The sequence below is a fragment of the Pristiophorus japonicus genome, chromosome 5 (assembly GCF_044704955.1).
Source record: "Pristiophorus japonicus isolate sPriJap1 chromosome 5, sPriJap1.hap1, whole genome shotgun sequence".
NCBI classification, from domain to species: domain Eukaryota; kingdom Metazoa; phylum Chordata; class Chondrichthyes; family Pristiophoridae; genus Pristiophorus; species Pristiophorus japonicus.
In genome coordinates, this window is record NC_091981.1 from 33763313 (window position 1) to 33787541 (window position 24229).

Genomic DNA, 24229 nt, shown 5'->3' on the forward strand with positions numbered 1-24229 from the left:
GAAGGAAGAAGTAATAAATCTGTGCAAAGCACTAGTTAGTGCTAAGTGCAGTTTTGGGCACCCATTATGGAAATAACATTAAAGCCATAGAAAGTGTGCAGTATGGATTCAACAGAATGATGCCAGGTATGGGAAACTTTAGTTATGAGGAGAGACTTGGGATAGCTGAGCGGGCTAAGAAGAGATTTAATAGAGGTTTTTAAAATGATGAGTTGTTTTGACAGTGAATAGGGAAAACCTATTTACTCTGGCAAGGGAGTCAGTGATGAGGGATCACTAAGAGTGAGATGAGAGGTTTAGAGGATTTTTTTTTTTCCAGAGAGTTGTTGGTGCATGGAATGATTGAGGCAGAGACCATTGCACTTTTAAGTGAAAATTGGATAAATATTGGGAGCAGAAGAGGATACAAGATTCTGGGGAGTGAGCAGGGCAGTAGAAGTAGGTTTGGATTGCTGAAGCAAGGCGCCAGCACAGACACGATGGGATGACTGGCCTGCTGCAAACTATTCTAAGCAAATTAAGAGGTATATCGACATCCAGGGCTACTCAGAAACTACCAGCAGTGAAAGAGCAGTCATTTAAAGCTCAGCTTGTGACTGATCATCCCCCTCTCATTTCATCGCACAGAATTTTTGAGCATTCTTAAGAATAATGGCCTTGAGCAAACCATCATCTAGGATTGTGACCACAATGAGTGAATAACAGTGAATTGGATTGGTATGTGCAACAGTGAATCAGAATAAGCATTACGTTCCATCTCACTGTATCTATATCCAAGCCCTATGTCTCTGCACTGACATAACTGGGGGCACCTCATTCTCCTTTCTGGAGTTCAAAGTGAAGGATTGACAGTACTTCTTTGAAATGAATGATTCAGGCTAAATACTATCATGTCATAGTTATGGGCAATGTGATGCAGAGGGTTTAAACCCATGATTCTGATTTTATTTTTGGAGTTAAACTGTTCTCCCTTCCTCTGTAACCGCACCGTAAATACATGTAGCAGAAGACAATTTGTGCATAGTAAGATCCCACAAACAGCAGTGAGGTAATGGGTCATCATCGTGGCTCTCAGTACAGCCTCTCGGTACCTGGTGGGTTGTTGCTATCAGCAGGAATGGATATTCAAGTTTATTAAGCACTTTTAGAACTTTTAAAAACAGTTAAGAGTTATTAGGCTCGATTTTCACCACTATTGGGCGCCATTTGTTTTGGTGTCCACTGATTTTTTTGGAGCAATCCTAATTTTGCAATTTTGCTCAAAGTCTGTATGCCGGTGGCGACCGTCAGCGCCATTTTTTTGAACGCAAGGTTTTTTGGCGCAGGTCTGGTTGAAAACTGATTTCCACGCCGTTTTTGGCCATCCATGATTTTTTTTCAGCGCGGCGCACACTGGCCAAAAGCACCGCAAAAAAAACCCATCTGTTAAGTTAAAGAATCGGTGCAGTGTACAGGAGGACAGGAGTGAGGCAATAAGAATACAAAATAAATTACTTTTTTTTCATGGGACCTCTTTGGAGCAAGGGAAGATGCTTTCCGGGCGAAAGGACTGCTCCCCCACTGCAATCCAGGGCCATAGGACTGCTCCCCCTCTGGACCCGCTGCAATCCCGGGCTGAAAGGACTGCTCTCCGCACCCCTCCCCCCCCCCCCCCCCCTCCCCTGCTGGACCCGCTGCAATCCCGGGCCGAATGGCCCCACCTCCACTCCCCCTGCGAGTTGAAGTTCAGGAGTGGGGCCATTCGGCCTGAGATTGCAGCGGATCCAGCCGGGGGTGGTGGGGGGGGAGTAGTCCTTTCGGCCCGGGATTGTAGCGGGTTCAGTCCGGTGCGGGGGTGGAGGGGGGGGGGGTGGTGCGGAGGGAGTGGGGTTGCGGGGCGGTGGCTGCGGGTCCAGCCAGGAGGGGAGTGGTTGCTGTGGGTTCAGCCAGCGGGGGAGCAGTGGCCGTGGGTCCAGCCGGGGTGGTGGAGGTCCTTTGTGGCCCTTTCAGCAGCAGTGGGATAGCAGTCCTTTCAGGGAAGCGGGCTTCAGCGTCTCTGGTTGCCCTGGCAACTTCAGCTTTTCGCGCATGCCCAGAGAGCTTTTAGCGCAGATTTGAAGCTCTGCCCCCAGACTAACTTCGGAGAGCGCTGCGCCAAATTCAAATATTTCTTTGGCAAGTCCCGATTTTTTTTTTTCTGCCGCAAACATACACAAAAAAATCGCACGTTAACACGTGAGGGTGCCAAAAATCCAGCAAGTGGAAAATAGGGACCATTAATTTTTTTTAAGTGCTCAAAGCACCTTCAAGAAATTTAAACCCAGTTTCTGCTGACAAGAGGAACTAGGCTCTTGTGTCGGGATTGGTGGGATTCCCCATATATGCGGTCAAGTTTCGGCCTGAGTTGCTCCTATTTTTTTGGAGCAATTGGTTTAGAATGGAGTATCTTTGAAATTGCAATTCTCGGCATTTAGTTTGCTCCAGTTCTAGTCAGTTAGAACAGTTTCATTTTAGAACAGATTTTTTTTTTCAAAAGGGGCATGTCCGGCCACTTATGCCTGTTTTGCAAGTTTAGGCAGCGAAAACTTACTCCAAACTAACTTAGAATGGATTAAGTGTAGATTTTTGTACGCTCAGAAAAACCTTGCCAACACTTAGAAGTCTGGCGTAGGGAACAAGAGATGGGGAATGGGGAGGGAAGTTTACAAACATGAAACACTTTTACAAATAAAGAGCCATCATCAATAATAAATGATAACTAAATCAATAAATCAGCCAATAAATCAATCAAATTTTTTTTTTAGAAATAAAAAATAAAAAAAAAATAATAAAAAAAAATCAATAAATAAAAAAATTAAGTAATACTCACCGACCGCAGCACCGGGAGCCCTCCAACAGCGTGCTGGGACGGGGCCCCCCCCAGTGTGTGTGTGTGTGTGTCTCTCTCTCTGTCTGTCAGTGTCTCTCTGACAGCGGGGAGAGGGAGGAGCGAGGGGGGTGGAGGAGAGGGAGGAGAGGAGGGGGTGGAGGAGAGGAGGGAGCGAGGGGAGGAAAGGAAAGGAGAGGCAAGGGGGGGAGGAGAGGGAAGGAGGGGATGAGAAAAGCGGAGGGAGGGGATGAGAAGAGGAGGGAGGGGGGAGGCTGAACGGGTCCAGCCGACGAGAGGAAGCCGGGCCGAAGACTTCGGGCGGGTCCATCCCCAGCAAGATGCCGGGCGGTTGGGTCCCGCTGAGGACGTGGAGGGAGGGGGAATGGCTGAACGGGGGTGGGGGAAGCGGACCGGACCTGCCGGGGGGGGGGGGGGGGTGTTGGAGCGGGAGCTGAAGCTCAAGACGAGTGAGGTCCAGTCCGATCTTCGCCGCCCCAGTGAGCCCATTCGGCCAGGGCTAGGGGCGGCGTGCACGCAGCTACTGCACATGCACGCACACTCTAGCGCGCATGTGTAGAGGTCCCGGCACTGTTTTCAGCGCCGGGACCTGGCTCTGCTCCCCACAGCTTGTGCTGTGCTACGCCAAGTCCAAAGCAGGCCTGATCATGGTGAAGAATACCGAGGTAAATATTAGACGCGCTTTGCATTCTAGAAAGTCGGCGGACCTCTTGGAGGTGCGCTGTTCTATGGGTCGGTCGAAACTTGGGCCCTATAATACTGGCCTCCCCCCACCCACTGTACCCAGCATTTTGCCATCCAAGACTCTGAGCCACCATTTCCGTTGACCACTGCAGTTCGCCCTCCCACCATCCAGGACCTTGCGTGTCGCAATTGCCTATTTCTGCTGAGTGGGATGACATTAATTTACTTTAAAAACACTTATACTTCTATTTTTAAAGTGTTAAGTAACTTAATGTCATCCCACTCACGTCAGGAACCAGCTTTGAATATCCCCACTGGGTATTCCCCTCAACAGGGCTTTATAAAGGGAAAGTCCTGCATTATTTACATAGCAGTATTAGCTGTTTAAAAAAACACAGGCCTTTCAAAGTGTGAAAGTTCTACATCATTTCAAAACTTCTGAGGGAGTCTGTTGGCATTAGGTGAAAAATGGACTCTTGAGCCTTGAGAGGAGACGTTGGAGAGGATATTTTAGATAATAAGTATAATAGAAGAGGCTAATTCTAACCAATGTTCTAAGTGAGACCACAACTGCAGGGAAATGGGACTTCAGTATGAACTGCTGAAATCCAAGTTCAGAAATGATGTCAGGAAGTACCTCTTAGAACATAACATGAGAAATAGGAGCAGGAGTAGACCATTCGGCCCCCCCGAGCTTGCTCTGCCATTTAATAAGATCATGGCTGATCTGATCATGGATTCAGCTCCACTTCCCTGCCTACTCCCCATCACCCTTGACTCCCTTATCGCTTAAAAATCTGTCTATCTCTGCCTTAAATGACCCAGCCTTCACAGCTCTCTGGGGCAGAGAATTCCACAGATTTACAACCCTCAGAGAAGAAATTCCTCCTCAACTCAGTTTTAAATGGGCGGCCCCTTATTCTGAGACTATGCCCCCTAGTTCCCCTATGAGTGGAACTCACTGCATCCACCTTGTTATCTTCTATGTTTCAATAAGATCACCTCATTCTCTGAACTCCAGTGTGTATAGGCCCAACCTACCTATCTTCATAAGTCAACCCACTCATCTTCGGAAGCAATCTAGTGAACCTTCTCTGCACGGCCTCCAATGCAAGTATATCCTTAAATACGGAGACCAAAACTGTACGCAGTACTCTAGGTGTGACCTCACCAATACCCTGTACAGTTGTAGCAGGACTTTTCTGCTTTTATACTCTATCCCCCTTGCAATAAAGGCCAATATTCCATTTGCCTTCCTGATTATTTGCTGTACTTGCATACTAACGTTTTGTGTTTCATGCACAAGGTCACCCAGGTCCCTCTGCACTGCAGTACTTTGCAATTTTTCTCCATTTAAAAATTAATTTGCTTTTCGATTCTTTCTGCCAAAGTGGATAACCTCACATTTTCCCACATTATATACCATCTGCCAACTTTTTGCCCGCTCACTTAGCCTGTCTATAATCCCTTTGCAGATGTTTTGTGTCCTCCTCACAATTTGCTTTCCCACCCATCTTTGTATCGTCAGCAAACTTGGGTACATTACACTCGATCCCGTCATCCAAGTCATTAATGTAGATTGTAAATAGTTGAGGCCCCAGCACCGATCCCTGTGGCACCCCACTAATTACTGTTTGCCAACTGGAAAATGACCAGTTTATCCCGACTCTCTGTTTTCTGTTAGTCAGCCAATCCTCTATCCATGCTAATATATTACCCTCAACCCCGTGAGCTCTTATCTTGTGCAGTAACCTTTTATGTGGCACCTTATCAAATGATTTCTGGAAATCCAAATATACCACATCCACTGGTTCCCCTTTATCCTCCCTGCTTGTTACATCCTCAAAGAACTCCAGCAAATTTGTCAAACATGATTTCCCTTTCATAAAACCATGCTGACTCTGCTTGATTGAACTATGCATTTACAAATGTCCTGCTACTGCTTCCTTAATAATGGACTCCAGCATTTTCCCAAATACAGATGTTAGGCTAACTGGTCTGTAGTTTCCTGCTTTCTGTCTGCCTCCTTTTTTAAACAGGGATGTTATGTTTGCTGTTTTCAAATCCGCTGGGACCTCCCCAGAATCCAAGGAATTTTGGTAAATTACAACCAATGCATCCACGATCTCTGCAGCCACTTTTAAGACCCTAGGATGCAAGCCATCAGGTCCCATTATTTTGCTGAGTACTACTTCTTTAGTGATTGTGATTGTTTTAAGTTCCTTCCTCCCTATAGCCGCTGATTATCCACAATTGGGATGTTTTTAGTGTATTCTACCGTGAAGACTGATACAGGTGCAGTGTCCAAAATTCAGAGTTCCGGAATCCGGACTCCGTACCGATTGTTGGCAGGGTCGTCCAGAATCCGTAAAATGTTCCGGAATCTGGACCCGCTGACCTCAAGACCCCGCTGCTGCCCGATCTTGGGCCTCACCTTGCCGCCGCTGCTCTTACCTTGGGACCTCCTCGCTGGCCCGCCCGAACACCACCTCCGCAACGGGGCCGCTCAACCAGCTTCTCCTCGGCGGGCCCACCTGAACACTTCCTCGGCGGGCCCGCCCGATCAGCTCCTCGGCGGCGGGGCCCGCCCGAATAACTCCTTGGTGGCTGGGCCCCACCCAACGACCTCATCGACGGGGCCGGCAAACCAAACAGTTCCTCAGTGAACACCCCCCCCTCCTTTCTGACGTTCCGAGAATCTGGAAATACCCGAACCTGGGCTTGTGTGTTTCCGGATTCGTGGCATCAGAAAGACATTCCAAAATCCAGGAAAACGCGGAATCCGGAACGGATTCGGGATGCTGCACATGTACAACATATTTGTTCAAAGTCTCTGCCATTTCCCTGTTCCACTTTATTAATTGTCCCGTCTCATCCTTGAAGGGACATACTTTTACTTTAGTCACTCTTTTCCATTTTATATTCCATTTTAGAAACTCTTACTATCTGTTTTTATATTTCGTGCTAGTTTACTTTCATAACCTATCTTCCCTTTCCTTATTTTTTTAGTCATTCTTTGTTGGCTTTTAAACATTTCCCAATCCTCTGGCTTCCCACTAGTTTTGGCCACTTTGTTTGCCGTTGTTTTCAATTTGATACCATCCCTTATTTCCTTCATTAGCCACGGATGGTTATCCTTTCTCTTACAGTCATCCTGTTCATTGGAATATATTTTTGTTGAGAGTTATGAAATATCTCCTTAAATATCTGCCACTGCTCATCCACTGTCCCACACTTTAATCTATTTTCCCAGTCTACTTTAGCCAACTCTGCCTTCATACTTTGTAGTCTCCTTTATTTAAGCTTAGGACATTTTTTGAGATCCAACTTTCTCACCCTCCAACTGAATTTGAAATTTAACCATGCTATCGTCACTCATTCCAAGAGGATCGTTTACTAGGAGATTGTTTATTAATCCTGTCTCATTACACATTACCAGATCTAAGATAGCCTGCTCCCTGGTTGGTTCCGCAACATACTATTCAAGGAAACGATCCTGGATGCACTCTATGAACTCTTCGTCAAGGCTACCCTGGCCAATTTGATTTGTCTAATCAATATAAAGGTTAAAATCGCCCATGATTATTGCCGTTTCTTTTTTACAAGCTTCCATTATTTCTTGATTTATACTCCGTCCAACAGTGCAGCTACTTTTAGAGGGCCTATAGACTACACCCACCAGTGACTTTTTCCCCTTGTTATTCCTTATCTCCACCCAAACTGATTCAACATATTGCTCTTTTGAGTCAATATCGCTTCTCACTATCCAACTGCTCATCCTTTACCAACAGAGCTACCCCACCTCCTTTTCCTCTTGGTCTGTCCTTCCGAATTGTCAAATGCCCCATAATATATAGTTCCCAGTCTTGGTCATCTTGTAGCTACGTCTCTGTAATGGCTATCAGACCATACCCATTTGTAACTATTTGTGCTGTCAATTCATCTATTTTGTTACGAATGCTGCATGCATTCAGATAAAGAGCTTTTAATTTTGTCTTTTTACCATTTTTTTCCTGCTTTGACCCCACTTTCTGATACACTTTTATGTTTATATATTCTGCCCCTTCCTGTCACGCTCTGGTTTTCATTTCCCCCAGTGCTACCCTGCTCTATTGCCTTCTGCTTGTTCTCTGACTTTTTACATTTCTGTTCACCTGAACCCCCCCAATTATTTAGTTTAAAACCCTCTCTACAGACCTAGTTATTCGATTCGCCAGGACCCTAGTCCCAGCACGGTGTAAGTGGAGCCCATCCCAACAGCTTCACAGAAATGGTTTTGGTAGAGATTTGTTGGCAAAACCTCAGACTGTTGAGAGGCAATTGGATGCTGTGATGAGAGGATTGTAGGTTTCTATGGAAGGCTTAGCTAGATAGGCCCATTGGCCCACCCTTATTGTATTTATCTTTCTGATCTTTGTAGGAACTTATGACGTGTGTGATCCCGTGCTGATAATTGTGAGGGCACAGGAGATTATGTACACATAGGAGCTTAATGTCTGGGACTCTGGTTTAAATGTCTACAAAATTCTGTCGCTGACAGTTTTAACATTAAAAAATAATAAGGTATTATTTGAACATAACACCAGTTTAGTCACAGTCATTGTAACCACTTGCCAATGTAGTATTGGTTGCCACAGATTCATCCCAATAACTAACTCATATGAAACTTGTTTGCGTTGTCTTTCGAAGTTGCACATGTAAACTTGGCACAAGGGCTCAAAGTACTGACTCAGTCCTAGCAGGGAGAATGTTGGAACTTGATTCCTGTTCGTGCAAGGAGATGTCAAGATCTTGGTAGGCACAGAACCTTCTCTACTTCCAAATTATGTAGAGGACTTGAACATTAGCAAAGAGCACAAACATTTCTACTAAGATATACTGGTCGAGTCACATTCTACATCAGCTTTTTGGCCTGGAGAGATTTTAAAGTCCTTTGCTTTCCACCCAATCTCTTCCATCATCGGTCACAAATCAGTTTGACGTGTGAGTGTTGCCTTTAGTACAAGGTCAATCATTTTTGGTTTCGGTCAAATGGAAGCCTGCATATGGGAAGTATGTAAATAGACTAGAGCTTTGAGAGATATAGATTACTTTATATACAACTTTAGAAATTGAATAGCTAATGGTGGTGTGAAACTATGAACCAAAAATGTGACTGGTTTTGCCATCAACAAACAAGACTGGACCCTTCTTTGATGCCCTGAAAATATTTAATTGGTTCAAGTTGAATTTGTTCGATCTATCATCACTTTAGTATCCCATACAGTGTGGGCCTCCTGATCTAGTCTGCAGAACTGGCACATCTGCCCTCAGAACTTCTGACAGTTAGATTGTCTCCTTACATGGTTGACTTCATTCAAAGCTTCTACTTTGAAGACTTATCTCAGGAACATGGGGAACGTACCGAATCTGAAAAGACTCTGCTGGTTCCAAAAAATAATGCCCCCCAATATCCCGCTCCCTCAAAAAGGTATCCAATTCTCACTTAGATATTTCCACTATCTGCTTTCCTGTGCAATCCATTCAGCCTCATTCACTATCTTTTGTGTTAAGTAACTGCGTCTAAACTGTCTATGCGCCTTACTCCTTCTAAGTTTGAGTCCGAGTTCTAAAGTTTGTGAACATTAGCGGGGTTGATTTTACACTTTTGGATATTTACGCTTGGGTTCAGTTTTCGGTTCATTACTGGAGCATACCACTTGTTGATGTGATTTCTTCATCTTTAGTAGGAAAGTGAACATACTCCATCAGAGGCTCAGAATATAAACCAAAAGACAAATTTATTAAATATTAAATAAATATTATTAAATATGAGCACTGCTCAATATAAACAAAATATTTATAGTAACTCCAATGTTTACTGTTCTCCTCTAAATGTCAAAACAATGGGGCTGAATTTGCAGTCAGAGGCGGTGGATGCCTCCAACCAGAAAAAAATCTTACGCACTTACCTTCTGCCTTGGGATCCATGGAGTCTTGCGCTCCTGGGCTTCTTTGTGTAGGCCTGCATAGAGGCCCACGCATCCCAGGGACGCATGCGGTTCGCTGGCCCCTGGGATCACATGGGCCAGCACAACCAATCAAAGAAGAATCCCCATTTATGCTTTTATGAATTCCGCCTGTACCAAAGTCCATAAGTATGAATGGGGATCATATAAAAATACATCTAGACATCAAATAATTTTTTTTTAAATTACATATTTAAAATTAATTAAAATGGCATTTAATTAAATATTGAACACAAATTAAATAAAAAAAAAATGTACATGTTTTAACGGGGCTAAAAATAAACTTACCTTATTGCACAGGGTTTTTAATGTACAAATAATTGGTAACATTTTATTATGATTTTTTAAACTCTTATGCTGGTAAAAGCAGCTTTTACCAGGCGTAAGAATTTCATGGGCAATCGCTGGGCAAATAGCCCAACCCTCTTCCCGCGGAGGCGCTTTACCCGGGGATGCGTGCGATCTGTCTTGACAGATCATAAGTTCCGGGTTTTAGCGCTTGCGCAGTGCATACCTAAACCTGGAACTTGTGCGGCCCCTATGGGCTCATGTGAGGGGCTGCAAGTTACGGCCTAATAAGGCTGTTCTCTGCACTGCCTCTCAATGGAAAATTGATCTCTAAATCGTGATCCCTCACTTCTTACGTGGTGCAGTGCTACTGTGGAGACTCTGCCCAGTTCTGAGTATCTCATCGCTTTAGACTGACTGTTGCATTGCACCCCTGCCGTGTGCTCAGACCCATGTCTTCACCCCAGACACAGCTGTCAATTGAGGTCATACCAAAAGGGTGTCACTTTGTGTGCTCACTGATGGCTGGAAATTGTAATGTTCAGCTAAGCACCAAGGACACTAATTGGTAGATTAACACCCAGGACTCAACATTCAGTAGGCAGCAAACTCCCTTTTGTTCGATAGGAACCAAGCCGTAGACACACATTATTGTCTTTTGTATACTTGACAGTAACAGCACTCTGGGAGTTCCTTCACCATACGGACTGCAGTTGTTCAAGAAGGCGGCTCACCAGCAGTTTCTTGAGAGCAACTAGGGATGGACAATAAATTTTTAGTGACACCCATATCCCGAGAATTAATATCTTTTTAAAAAAAAAAATTCCTGTAACTTCCAAAAGCCATGATCTGAAATTAAGAAACCAATAAATAGTCTAACAAGACCAAAAATGTTAAATTTTTGCCACACCATGTGGCTGGTTTTAAGATTTAGAATCATAGAATCATCGAAATTTGCAGCACGGGAGGAAGCCATTTCGGCTCATCGTTTCCGTGCCGGCTGACCAAGAGCTATCCAGCCTAATCCCACTTTCCAGCTCTTTGTCAATAGCCCTGTAGGTTAGGGCACTTTAAGTGCACATCCAAGTATCTTTTAACTGTAGTGAGGGTTCCTGCCTCTATCACCCTTTCAGGCCGTGAGTTCCGGACCCCCACCACCCTCTTGGTGAAGACATTTCCCCATATATCTCCTCTAACCCTCTCCCCAATTACTTTAAATCTATGCCCCCTGGTTGTTGACCCCTCTGCCAAGGGAAACCGGTCCTTCCTATCCATTCTATCCAGGCCCCTCATAATTTTATGCACCTCAATCAGGTCTCCCCTGTTCCAAAGGAAACAGACCCAGCATCTCCAATCTTTCCTCGTAGCCAAAATTCTCCAGTCCAGGCAACATTCTTGTAAATCTCCTCTGCACCCTTTGCAGTGCAATCACATCTTTCCTGTAATGTGGCCAGAACTGCACGCAGTATTCCAGCTGCGGCCTAACCAGTGTTTTATACAGTTCAAGCATAACCTCCTTGCTTCTTGTATTCCATACCTTGACTAATAAAGGCAAGTATTCCATATGCATTCTTAACCACCTTATCTACCTGGTCTGCTACCTTCAGGGATCTATGGACCTGCACTCCAAGGGCCCTTTGTTCCTCTACACTTTTCAGTGTCATACCATTTAATGTATATTCCCGTACCTTGTTAGCCTCCCCAACTGCATTACCTCACACTTATCCGGATTGAATTCCATTTGCCACTGTTCTGCCCACCTGACCTGTACATTGATATCTTCCTGCAGTCCGCAGCTTTCTTTTGCATTATCAACCACACAGCCTATTTTAGTGTCATCTGCAAACTTCTTAATCATACTCCCAACATTTAAGTCCAAGTCATTGATATATACCACAAAAAGCAAAGGACCCAACACTGAGTCCTGCGGAACCCCAGTGGATACAGTCTTCCAGTCACAAAAACACTCATCAACCACTACCCTTTGCTTCCTGCCTCCGAGCCAATTTTGGATCCAACTTGCCACTTTGCTATGGATCCCATGGGCTATTACTTTCGTGACCAGTCTGTAATGTGAGACCTTATCAAAAGCTTTGCTAAAATCCATATACACTACATCATAAACACTGCCCTCATCAACCCTCCTGGTTACCTCCTCTAAAAATTCAATCAAGTTAGTCAGGCACGACCTTCCCTTGACAAATCCATGCTGACTGTCCTTGATTAATCCATGTCTTTCCAAATGAAGATTTATCCTGTCCCTCAGGATTTTTTCCAATAATTTTCCCACCACTGAGGTTAGGCTGACTGGCCTGTAATTACTCGGTCTATCCCTGTCTCCCTTTTTGAACATCATTAGCAGTCCTCCAGTTCTCTGGCACCACACCTGTAGCCAATGAGGATTGGAAAATGATGATCAGAGCCTCTGCTATTTCCTCTTTTGTTTCTCTTAACAGCCTGGGGATACATTTCATCCAGGCCTGGGGATTTATCCACTTTCAAAGCTGCTAAGCCCCTTAATACTTCCTCACTCACTATGTTTATCTCATTTAATATTTCACACTTCTCCCTCACTGCAAAGTCTGCATTGCCCCTTTTTTTTGTGAATATGGATGCAAAGTATTCATTAAGAATCCTACCTACATCTTCCGCCTCCACACACAGATTTTCTTTATGGTCTCTAATAGGCCCCACTCTTTCTCTAGTTATTCTCTTGCTCTTAATGTATTTATAAAACATATTTGGGTTTTCCCTGATTTTACTTGCCAACACTCTTTCATGCTCTCTCTTTGCTTTCCTGATAATCTTTTTTAATTGCACCCCTGCACTTCTTATACTCCTCTCGAGTCTCTGCAGTGTTAAGTTCTCGGTATCTGTCATAAGCTTCCCTTGTTTTCTTTATCTTACCCTGTATGTCCCTTGACATCCAGGGGGCTCTAGATTTGTTAGCCCCACCATTTTTTTAAGGGAACATACTTGCTCTGTACCCTCAGGATCTCTTCCTTGAATGCCTCCCACTGCTCTGACACTGATTTACCATCAAGTAGCTGTTTCCAGTCCACTTTGGCCAAATCCCTTCTCAACTCAGCAAAATTGGCTTTACCCAAATTGAGAACTTTTATTCCTGGTTCCCCTTTGTCCTTTTCCATAACTACCCTAAATCTTACTGAATTATGATCACTAGCACCAAAATGCTCTCCCACTGATACCCCTTCCACCTGCCCCTCTTCATTCCCCACAACCAAATCCAGAACCACCCCTCCCTTGTTGGGCTTGTTACATACTGGCTAAAGAAGTTCTCCTGAATGCATTGTAGGAATTCCGCACTCTCTGTGCCATTCACAATACCTTTTTCCCAGTTAATATTAGGGTAGTTGAAATCCCCCACTATTACAGCTCTATAGTTTTTGCACTTCCCAGCAATTTGCCCACATATTTGTTCTATCTCCCTTTGATTGCTTGGGGGTCTTATCGTACGCTCCCAGTAGTGTGATCGCCCCTTTTTTGTTCTTTAATTCAACCCATATGGCCTCGTTTGATGACCCCACGAACATATCCCTTCTCACAGCTGTAATTGTTTCTTTAATCAATATGGCACCCCCTCCTTTTTTACCCCCCTCTCTATCCGATCTGAAAACCCCGTAACCAGGAATGTTGAGCTGCTATATCGGCCCTTCTTTCAGCCATGTCTCAGTAATAGCTATAATATCGTACTCCCAAGTGTCATTCTGTGCTCTCAACTCATCTGCCTTATTTCCTGTACTCCTTGCATTGAAGTATATACCAATTAGTATTGCCAAATTCTCCTGTTGTCTATTTTCCAGCTCTTGTTTCCTCTGACTTCCAAATTCACTTTCTACTTCTACTTCTCTGCTGCCCAATTCCAGCTTTGCTTCTCTCCCCACCGAATCTTTCTCCGGTTCACATCCCCCTGACAAGCTAGTTTAAACCCTCCCCAACAGCACTAGAAAAAGCGAGGATATTGGTCCCGGCTCTGTTGAGGTGCAACCGTCTGGCTTGTACAGGTCCCACCTCCCCCAGAAATGGTCCCAATGCCTCAAGAATCTAAAGTCCTCCCACCTGCACCATTTCTCCAGCCAAGCATTCATCTTCTCTGTCCTCCTATTGTGGCAATATTGAGCATATTATTAAGTTCCAGTTTATCTAGTCCCTTAAGAATCTTTACGATCACCTCTGAGCCTTCTGCTCTTCAGAGTAAACAATTCCAGGCTGGTTTCAGTGAGACCCACTGAAAGTCCTCAGTTCCTCTCTGGCGTTGTGCCTTGTAGCCCAGAGCCATTGAGTTTTAGTCCCACTGTTTATTTCCGTTCCCTAGATTCATTTGCTATTCATCAGGCCACTAGCTATCCTGTTTCGAGCCTTTTTGTATTTGTTTACCTTTCTCCCTTCTGTTTGAAACTCATCATATTTGGTGTCACCTTAAACTTAAGGTTTGTTTCTGTCCCCAGATCGTTCTTGTATACTGTGAATAGCAATGGTCCTGCACAGATCCCTGTGGCAGCTTGCTTGGTATCCTTTACCATATTGATGCAGTTCCATTTACAATCACCTTTGGTTTGCTCAGAAGCTTGCTTCTTATTCTATGTCTTTCAACTTTGAGGAACAATTGCTTGTGTGGTACAGCATGAAAAGCCTTACAGAAATAACAATCACAGAGTTTCCATTGACCATTCCTGTCCTTACTGACCCAAATTGCCATAACAACACATACTCCAGAATTACAGAATTATCGTCAGACAAAAATATTCTGCATTCAAAGTTTTTATTCTTTCAATGCATAACACTTGTGAAATGTCCAGCTATAATGGATGCCATTATCTCTGTTAGGAACAGCCATTTAGCCACTCAAGCCTGTTCCACCATACAATGTGTTCCTGGCTGATTTGTGATGTAACTCCATATACCCGCCTTTGCCCTCTTAATACCTTTGGTTACCAAAAACTTTCAATCTCAGATTTAAAATGAACAATTGACCTAGTACCAACTGCTATTTGCGGAAGAGTGTTCCAAACTTCAACCACCCTTCAATTAAAGGGGAGGGCCGCTGCGAACTCTGCTCGGAGTTTAGTTTTTCCCACTGGGCCACCAGGGTGGGTTTCGGCAGGGCCAGTGGCCTGGCACCTAAGAGGGGGGTGCCGGGCTGTCTGTTGGCGGCTCGGCCAAACCCGTGGCCACCATTGTCAGGCCGACCTCCGAGTCGGCCGACAATTAAAATAAAACGGAGGTGCTGGCAGTGCGTCCTCTCCTTTAAGGGCGAACCTGCCGCCAAGGCACAGACAGCTTTCCACAGGGAAAATCTGTCAGTGGCACCGACGGGCAGCCGCTCCGCTCCGCTCCTGCGGGGCAATTTCCTGCGGGGAAGAAAGGGGTCGCCGACGGGTGGCGTGGAAACCCATTGTTGCTGCTCCCAGCCCGGGGGCAATTTCGGATGGTTGACCCATCCGTTTGCCCCTGGCTGGTGAGGCCTATCCGCTCCATTGCCACCTCTAATGGGCCTTAAGGAGGGGGGCAATTTCAGCCCCACTGAGTCTTGTGGAAGGCGTTTCGATGTGCCCTTGTATTGTGATATTTGCATTTTTTTAGATAGTGATTTGTTTTCATGATTTATAACTTTTTTCTACTGTTTTCCTGATGCTGATTACATAGAAACATAGAAAGCTACAGAGCAGAAGGAAGCCATTTCGGCCCATTGTGTCCGCGCTGGCTGACAAGGAGCCACATGCCCTTCGGTCAGCAGCATATAAACCAATGAACAATGATGGAAAGGTAAAGAGCATCCGGCCCAACCAGTCCGCCCCACACAACTGCGACACACCATCCATCGCAACACTTTACACTCCACCCCAACCGGAGCCATGCAACCTCCCGGGAGAGACAAAAAATCCGATTTTAAAACCCAGGCCAATTGGGGGGAGAAAAAAATCTGGGAAAATTCCTCTCCGACCCATCCAAGCGATCAAAACCAGTCCAGGAGATTACTTTGGCTGTATTCGATTCCCTGCAGTACTTACCATCGTATCTGCGTCAACCAACAAGAGGTTATCTAGTCTAATCCCACCTACCAGCTCGAGGTCCGTAACCACTTCCAAGTGCCCATCCAAGCACCTTTTAAATGTGGTGAGGGTTTCTGCCTCTACCATGCTTCCAGGCAGTGAGCTCCAGACCCCTACAGCCCTCTGCGTGAAGAAGCTTCCCCTCGTATTCCCTCTGAAGCTTCCACCAACCACCTTAAAACTATGCCCCCTCGTAATTTACCCCTTCACCAAGGGAACTAGGCCCTTGCTATCCACTATATCCAGGCCCCTCAAAAATTTTATACACCTCAATGCGGTCTCCTCTCATCCTCCTCTGTTCCAATGAGAACAAACCCAGCTTATCCAATCTGTCCTCATAGCTAAGATTCTCTATTCCAGGCAGCATCCTCGTAAATCTCCTCTGCACCCTCTTCAGTGCACTTACGTCCTTCCTATAATACGCGACCAGAACTGCACGCAGTATTCCAGCTGTGGTCTAACCAGAGTGTTATACAATTTTTTAAGCATAACCTCCCTGCTCTTATATTCTGTGCCTTGGCCAATAAAGGCAAGCATTTTGTTTGCCTTCTTAACCACCTTATCCACCTGGCCTGCTATTTTCAGGGATCTGTGGACAACCACTCCAAGGTCCCGTTGTTCATCTACACTTCTAAGTGGCTTACCGTTTAATGTGTATACCCTTTCCTTATTAGTCCTCCCCAAGTGCATTACCTCACACTTCTCCGAATTAAATTCCATTTTCCACTGTTCAGCCCACCTGACCAGTAGATTGACATCCTCCTGCAGTCCATGACTTTCCTCTTCATTATTAACCAGACAATTAGTGTCATCTGCAAACTTCTTAATCATACCTCCTATGATGTGTACCACAAAAAGCAAGGGACCCAGTACTGAGCCCTGCGGAACCCCACTGGAAAAATCCTTCCAGTCACAAAAACATCCATCAATCTTTACCCTTTGCTTCCTACCTCTAAGCCAATTTTGGATTCAACTTGCCACTTTGCCCTGGATCCCATGGGCTTTTACCTTCATGACCAGTCTGCCATGTGGGACTTTTATCAATAGCTTTGCTAAAGTCCATATACACCACATCGTACATTATTACAGACTGTGGTTGTCCAGGTACTAATGGCCCTGTAGTATTTTCCCCAAAGTGTCATTCTGCATGTTTGATCTTGGATCGTGATTGTCAGCAGGTTGTTCAGCTATGCAGAGTCCACAGTTGATCCCGAATGTCTCATCACATAATGTCCCCCACTCATATCATCATCATCATAGGCAGTCCCTCTAAAGGAGGATGACTTGCTTCCAGGCCAAAAAAGAATGAGTTCGCAGGTGTTTCAATATAGGGCGTAATATTCTGGATCCTGAAGGGTGGAAGATGCTTGTGCGTAGATTTATTTAACGTGGGATGGTCATTGCACACCAGCCACCACACGGGCTTGACAGAGCTCGGTCTTGTCCAGTGGCAAGGGTTATCTAAGATGACTGGAGACCTGCTCTGCTGCACAGACCTAGTGCACACACATATCGCAGTGTGGGCTGACCCGTGCTGCCCCTGGGCTTTTGCCTCTTCTGGCCCAGAACTCACGCCTCTCCTGGGCCCCGATCACGTCCCTCTACAGTCTCTCGTCGCTCCTGCGCCCCGATATCGCCACTCCTGCTGTACCTGCCCACGCTCCAATCACCAACCTGGATGACGTCACTCTTCACTGCTATCGACCTCCTGCACCAGCTCGCGCTGCTCCCTGAAATAGTACGCCTCTGCGCTGCTCCCGAGGCCGCTCGACACTCCTTTTATGGCCCTGACCTGCTGCTGGTGTCCTCACGTAAGTCGGGGCCATAAAAGTGGGTCGGCCCCCACTCGTACATTCTCCAGCAAGGGCTGTGATCGTGAGTGGGGACCCTAGCAAGTACTTCCCTTCGCCTGCCCAGAAGCACAGAGGCTAGTTACAATATCAAGATTACTACCCCTTTCAGCACAGGCAAGGGATTGAACCTAGGACTTTTCTAGTCTGTATGATTCAGCTCCACACAACAATGAGCTGACCAAGTATTATTTTATCTGAAGTATCAGTGTTTTATTTCATTTCATATTGTTCTGTGGCATTGCCTTGACAAATTTTAGCATAAATGTAAACAAGAGATTACCAGATTAAAGAGTGCCAAATACCAAGTCAGTTAGTGCTATTCATGTGATAGTCCACTTGCAGTGTTGGAATTTTGCCCCTTTTCACACTGTAATATTCCCCTTCAAGTCTCATAGTAATATATTAACTTAATATAGTTAATACAATTTGTGGACAGAATTTTGAAAGGGTGGTATTATTTCCACTGATTTTTGCTTGGAGGAGGGGGGAATTTGGGCTGTTTTCATTACAACAGAGGGGATTATTGGGTTATTTTATAGAGGTATTTATTATGAAGGGGTGGGACATGGTAGATGGAGCCCAACTGTTTCTAGTGGTGGGGAGGTCTAAAGTAAGGGGACATAGATATAAGATTAAGGGGCCGAAATTGCCCTCAGCGGCAAATTGGGGCAGGCACTTCGATTTGTCCGGAAATTTACCGCCTGGCAGGAGTCAGAGGTTGAAGCCAGAAAATTTGGCTCTAACTCTTGACACTGCCTCCCAGGAGCGCTGTTTGAGGCGGTGTAGGGGTGGGGTTGGGTCAGGAGCGGGGCGGTGATGACATCAACACGTGGCGGACGTGCTGCATCGCGCTAATGTGTCGCAATGACCCTCCCCTTCACTTAAAGGGGGGGGGGGGGAAACACTGCAAGGCCTATGTGGAGCCCACTGGGACGGGTGCCGGCTGCCAGTTGGTGGCCTGGCCGAACTCAGGAGTCGGCCGGCAATTATAAAATGCCGGCCACCGTGGTGCGCCCTCCCCTTTAAGGGCGGCTGCACTGCCCAGCCATTGGCAGCTTCCCGCCATGTGAAGCCGTTGGGGGCATCGACCGGTGGCGGCCGCACTCCCGCGGGGTAATTTCCCTTGTGGGGCGGAAAAGGTGTCGCCACTGGGTGGTAAGGAGTTGGCTCGCCGGGTAGGGCAGAAACACGGGGCGCAGCAGAAACCCGTTCCTGCCGCCCCCAGCCCCGGGCAGTTGCGGGTGGGTCGGTCCTGCCGCCTTCCCCCGGTCAGAAAGGCCTTGCCCCACCCCCCCCCACTGTTACCACCTTTTAGCGGCAGTAAAGAAAGGGGCAATTTCTCCCTCTAAATGTAAATGATTAAGGACAGAGAGCAGGATTAACCTTTTTACACACACGATTGTGAGGCTGTGGAATGCATTATCAGAGTTTGTGATTGAAGTAGAGACCATATCAACATTTAAGAATCGGTTAGATAGATGGTTGAAGGAAAGGGAAATAAAAAGATATATAAACAGGGATTAGGATTAGTGATGTGAAGGATAAATACCAGTACAGACGGGCTGGGCTGAACAACCTGTTCCCATGTTGTAATTTCTTTGTAATTCTATGAGGGATTTCTCCTAATGTTTTCCACAATATTAATCAATAGGGTGGATCAGCTATGTTTCCTTATTAGTCCCATAAATGGGTACATGTCTTTGTTAGGTAGAAAGGATAGGGGGGAAAAAAAATCAAGTTTAAAAAGTTGTTTGTTACAGCCAGGGCAACAACTTGAGAAGCTGCAATTGGTCTAAACTCCGGCTAAAATGGGGATAAATAAGCCAGGTTTCCCTTCCTGATGATTATTCAAGTGCTCATATGTGAACATTGGATGAGGACAGAATTGGATCTTCATGAACTGTCCAGGTTGATTGATAAAGAATGGCACCAATGGAATCGTATTCACTAGCCAGGAACATTTTTCTTCATTGTTTAGCTTTTTCTTCCTTCATTTTTTTCCCTTTGTAGTTCTCACTCTCCTTCCTGCCGCTACTAACTCTTACAGGGAGCATCAGCACCGTTGCCTTCCAGAACTTTCCTCAACTGCCTATTTTCCCTGTGATCCTGGACTGAGAATGTCGTCAGGCAGTTTTGGCCATTGGAGGTAACTAGACCAATCCCTAATTTCCCTCTACATCCATACATTGCTGCAGAGGTCACTGGATAATAGTTAGGCATAGCAACCCAGGCTGATTGTTTACTCCCTGTTCCCCAGCCCAAGCCATTGAAATCAATCATGTGCCGCCATGAAGGATCCACCAACTCAACGTGGATGAAGATCAAATTTGGGACCTTTTGGTCGACAAAGCCTAGTGGTACACCAGGCATGTCTTCATCCACCTAACTGGGAAAGCTCTATTCACTTTACCCACCTCCGCCCTTTTATCTCAACGGAGGAGAGTTCCGAAAGAGAAAGTTGTCATTGTGTTCATATCCTATTAAAATGCAACACAAAAATAGACTATTTTTGGCAGCTGTCTTATGGATTACTCATTTTTTTTGTACTGTAGACCTACAAACCCAAGGGCTGCATTTGTAAGCTCTTTGACAAAGAAATGTTCAGCACTTGATGAAGATGATGAAGCTGTTTTGAATCTCATTGCAAAATATGGCTGGGATTTGAGCGAACCTTCTGGAATCACAGGTTCAGTCAAAAGTGCTCCCGAGGCCGAGTTGCATAACTTGCAAGGTAAGGATGTTGTGAAATGTATTTTCATTGTCATTCAAAAAAAAAAACTGCGGCATTTTTGTTAAAGATGTAGTTTGATACCTTAACATATGGGATTAAAGACCAACTTGAAACACAGAAATCTGTTCTGATATATTTGGTTGTTACTGGCCAGTTGCTTGACAAAAGAGCCAAGTCACTCAATTCAAATACAAGCGCGCTGTGTGATTTGTTCAGATGTATATTTGATTAGCTTAGCTCGGTTTAATGTTCCAAAGCGATTTATCAGCTTAATACAATATAGTTTTGTATAAGAGTTGCAAACTTCACTGTTTACTATATACGAGGAGCTAGCTAAGTTGAACAATTACTGTAAAAACTGTATCTTGTGTTATTGCCACCATTCGCTTGTTTAATTAGTGTTTATTAAATTTGTTTGGCAGTTAAAGCCTGAACCCAGGTCTAGTATAATGTTACTCTGCCGCCTGTCACTTTAATTCTCCATCCCACTCCCACTCTGCCCTCTCTGCCCAAGGCCTCCTGCAGTGTTCTAATGAAGCTTAATGGAAGCTTGAGGAACAGCACCTTATCTTTCATTTTGCCACTTTACAGCCTTCCGGACTCGACATTGAGTTCACTTATTTCAGATCATAAGCACTGCTCCTATTTTTTTGGACAGCAGCTGCTGCTGATGATTCTATTGTTGCCATTTACAGCATCTCGAGCCCCATCTTTTGTTTCTTGTCCCATTACCACCAACCTTTCCACTAAACCGCGTGGCCGCGCAGTGGTCTGGAGGTCTTGTGCAGGCTGCTCACCGGCTTTTCAATGGAAATAATTGCATATGCGCGTAAATTTGAATGGGCCGTGCGCACAGTTTTTTTTTGACTGGGAACATTGATTACCACCCCATTTTGCCTTGTCCTATCATCCCATTTGTCATTTAATCACTCCAGCCTTCCATAATCACAGACTTTCCCTTTGGATCTTTCCTTTTCCACCGCCACCCTCACGCCCACCCCCCATCCCTGGCCCCACCCTTTCCCTGCTTCTCTACTTGCTTAAAACCTTTTGCTTCTCTACCTTTTTACAGTTCCAATGAAAGGTCATCGAGCTGAAACGTTAACTCTGTTTCTCTCTCCACAGATGCTGCCTGACCTTTCTGTTTTTATTTCAAATTTCCAGCATCTGCAGTATTTTGCTTTTGCCGTAGAATATTCGTTCTGCTTATGGGAACCACCTTCCAACCATAATCATCAGACTAGAATTTGGTGGTGGGGAGGGGGACTGGAAGTCTGAACTGTACCACGTACCTGACATATATGTACACACAGATGCAAAACAAAAAAGGGGTAGTACCAACCAAAGGGACAGTCATAGGAAAAATTATTACTTCAGGAACAAAGCTGGGCACTTTGCTGCTTGTCCAGTATAACTCACCCTGCAAATGACCATTTTAAAAAAAGAACATTTACTAAATTTAGTTTCTATTTCCCCCTTTCCTTCTCCTGTACCTTAGTCTCAATGGGTGATAAATGTCTGTGACTGACCTGGTCCCAGTTTCCCACCAGTGCTCCTTTGTGCCAACAGCTACAAGGTACACAACTGTGCTCGTGGTAACTTTGCTTAGAAATTTCTATTCCCCTCTCCCAGTGGGGAATATGTCTCAAATTCACCTGGTGCCTCATCACGACTGAGACTAATCTCTGTGGGGGGGTTTAAAGCAGTGTGCCCCTCTTAGTGGTAATTCAGTGTGCTGCACCATCATGTTACTGCTGTTCTTCTGATGTGACATGTGAGCGAGATTAACTTTAATAACTATGACACGCTCCTTAGTTACAGTTGATGTGAACTGAAACAAGTCGAAGACAACCAGTTCAAATCTAGATTTGACAAGTTTTTAGTCGATGAACGGGCTGATATTTCTCGACGGGAACTAATTTTGATGCGTCATGTATAGTGGAAAATCTGTAATATGACTCTCTTTGGCATTGTTCCATAGCAAAGGACCATTACTGCTCACATTTTTTTAAAGTATTCATTGCAGTTTGGCTTCATTGACTTTTTGTTAAGAAAACACCACCATAAGGGAGGATTCAGTACTGGCCTTTGTATTTGAACATAGGGCAGAAGTAATGGCGCAAAAGCTTGGGATTTTAAAACAAATCCCTTATTTGTGGATATCCCTCTATTTTCCATCATTTTCTTGATCAACCGGTTTTGTTTACAAACTGTGGCTGAAAGGAGAGGAGAATAACATAGTGTCATTATGAGTAGTTCAGGTTAGGTGCCTACACTGTGGGAAAACACCTGGTCATTCCATGGCAGGATGGCTGAAACAATATACAATTGTGCTGTAAGAGAATCTGGAGACATCACAAAGGGAATATTTATTTTCTTTATTCCCTCCTTCTTCTGAAGGTGTTGACGAATTGACTAGCGTACAGTTCTACAGGAAACTGTTACCCTTTGATACCTCATTCATGTGTGAGCCTTGAAAGCGAGTGCTGGCATCTGCACTCTTCCAGTATGTGTCTGTGTACATGCCTGCTCCCTCATCCTGTAGTCCATTATAGCAACAGTACTGTGGCCCCAGCTGAGATCAGGTCAGTGAGTGCAGATTGGAAATTGAACTTGGCTCAGAAACAGAGATGTTGGCTCTGAAATCCCAGTCTCCCCGGGTCCGTACGATGGTGTGGGTGTGTGGATGTCTGTTGAAGATCGCATTAGACTTGGGTATAATGCCCCATTATGGTTAAGGAGCCTATTGTCAGTCACCATCTGTGCTCAAGATTGGCGACTAGAATGGTGTTCTGGAAAGCTGTTGACACCATTGTAACTGTGTTCCTGCATGAGTCATTGCCTTTAGGAAAAATAACTTGCTTTCATATAGCGCTATTCGTGACCTCAGGACGTCCCAAAGCACTTTACAGCAATGAAGTACTTTTGAAGTGTAGTCAAGATTGTAATGTAGGAAACTCGGCAGCCAATTTGCACATAGCAAGCTCCCATAAACAGAAATGTGATAATGACCGGATAATCAGTTTTTTTGATGATGTTGGTTGAGGGATAAATATTGACCAGGACACCGAGGAGAACTCCCCAATTATTTTTCAAAATAGTGCCATGCGATCATTTACCTGAGAGGGCACCTCCAACAGTGCAGCAGTCCATTGGCACTGCACTGGAGTGTCAGCCTCGATTCTGTGTTCAGGTCCCTGAAGTATGACTTGAACCCACAACCTTCTGACTTAGACACGAGACTGTTAGGTGCGCTGAGCCATGGTTGACACAGTCGGGTAAAGGAAGGAAGATTAGAAAATAAAATGAGTTAGTTAAGTTGCAGACAAAAATAAGATTGCATCCCCTAAAGAAAATCTGCAAATATGACCAGTATGTCATACTTTTGTCCCAGATACTGCAGAGCCTATAATCAAATCTTGTGAAAGGAGTGGAAAAGTAGTAGATATTCATCAACGTTTAAGAATGTCACATGTCTTGTTGAGGCTATTTCCTTACAGTAAGTAGGTTGTCAAGTCATGCCAGCAAGGAAAGTCAAGTCTTTTTTATTGCTTACAATATATTTGAGTTGGAGATGTTCTAGTTACACCTAAGAAAATTAATATGGCTGTTCTTAAACTGAGTATAAATATATTGCATGTTACATTTTGCAGTACTGACATGTATAGAAAATGCTTTCAAAAGGTTGACTTTGGGATGATTCAGCTACAGATAGCAGTTCATCA

The 24229-nt window shown here is 44.9% G+C and overlaps 1 protein-coding gene across 2 annotated transcripts in view; it reads left to right on the forward strand.

Moving 5' to 3' along the window:
- Positions 1–24229, forward strand: part of cep72 (centrosomal protein 72) — a 230603-nt gene that overhangs the window by 90034 nt on the left and 116340 nt on the right. For both annotated transcript variants that reach the window (XM_070880485.1, XM_070880486.1), the window contains one exon: positions 20326–20504. In XM_070880485.1, the coding sequence (XP_070736586.1) occupies positions 20326–20504 (179 nt within the window). The remainder of the gene's footprint in view (positions 1–20325; positions 20505–24229) is intronic.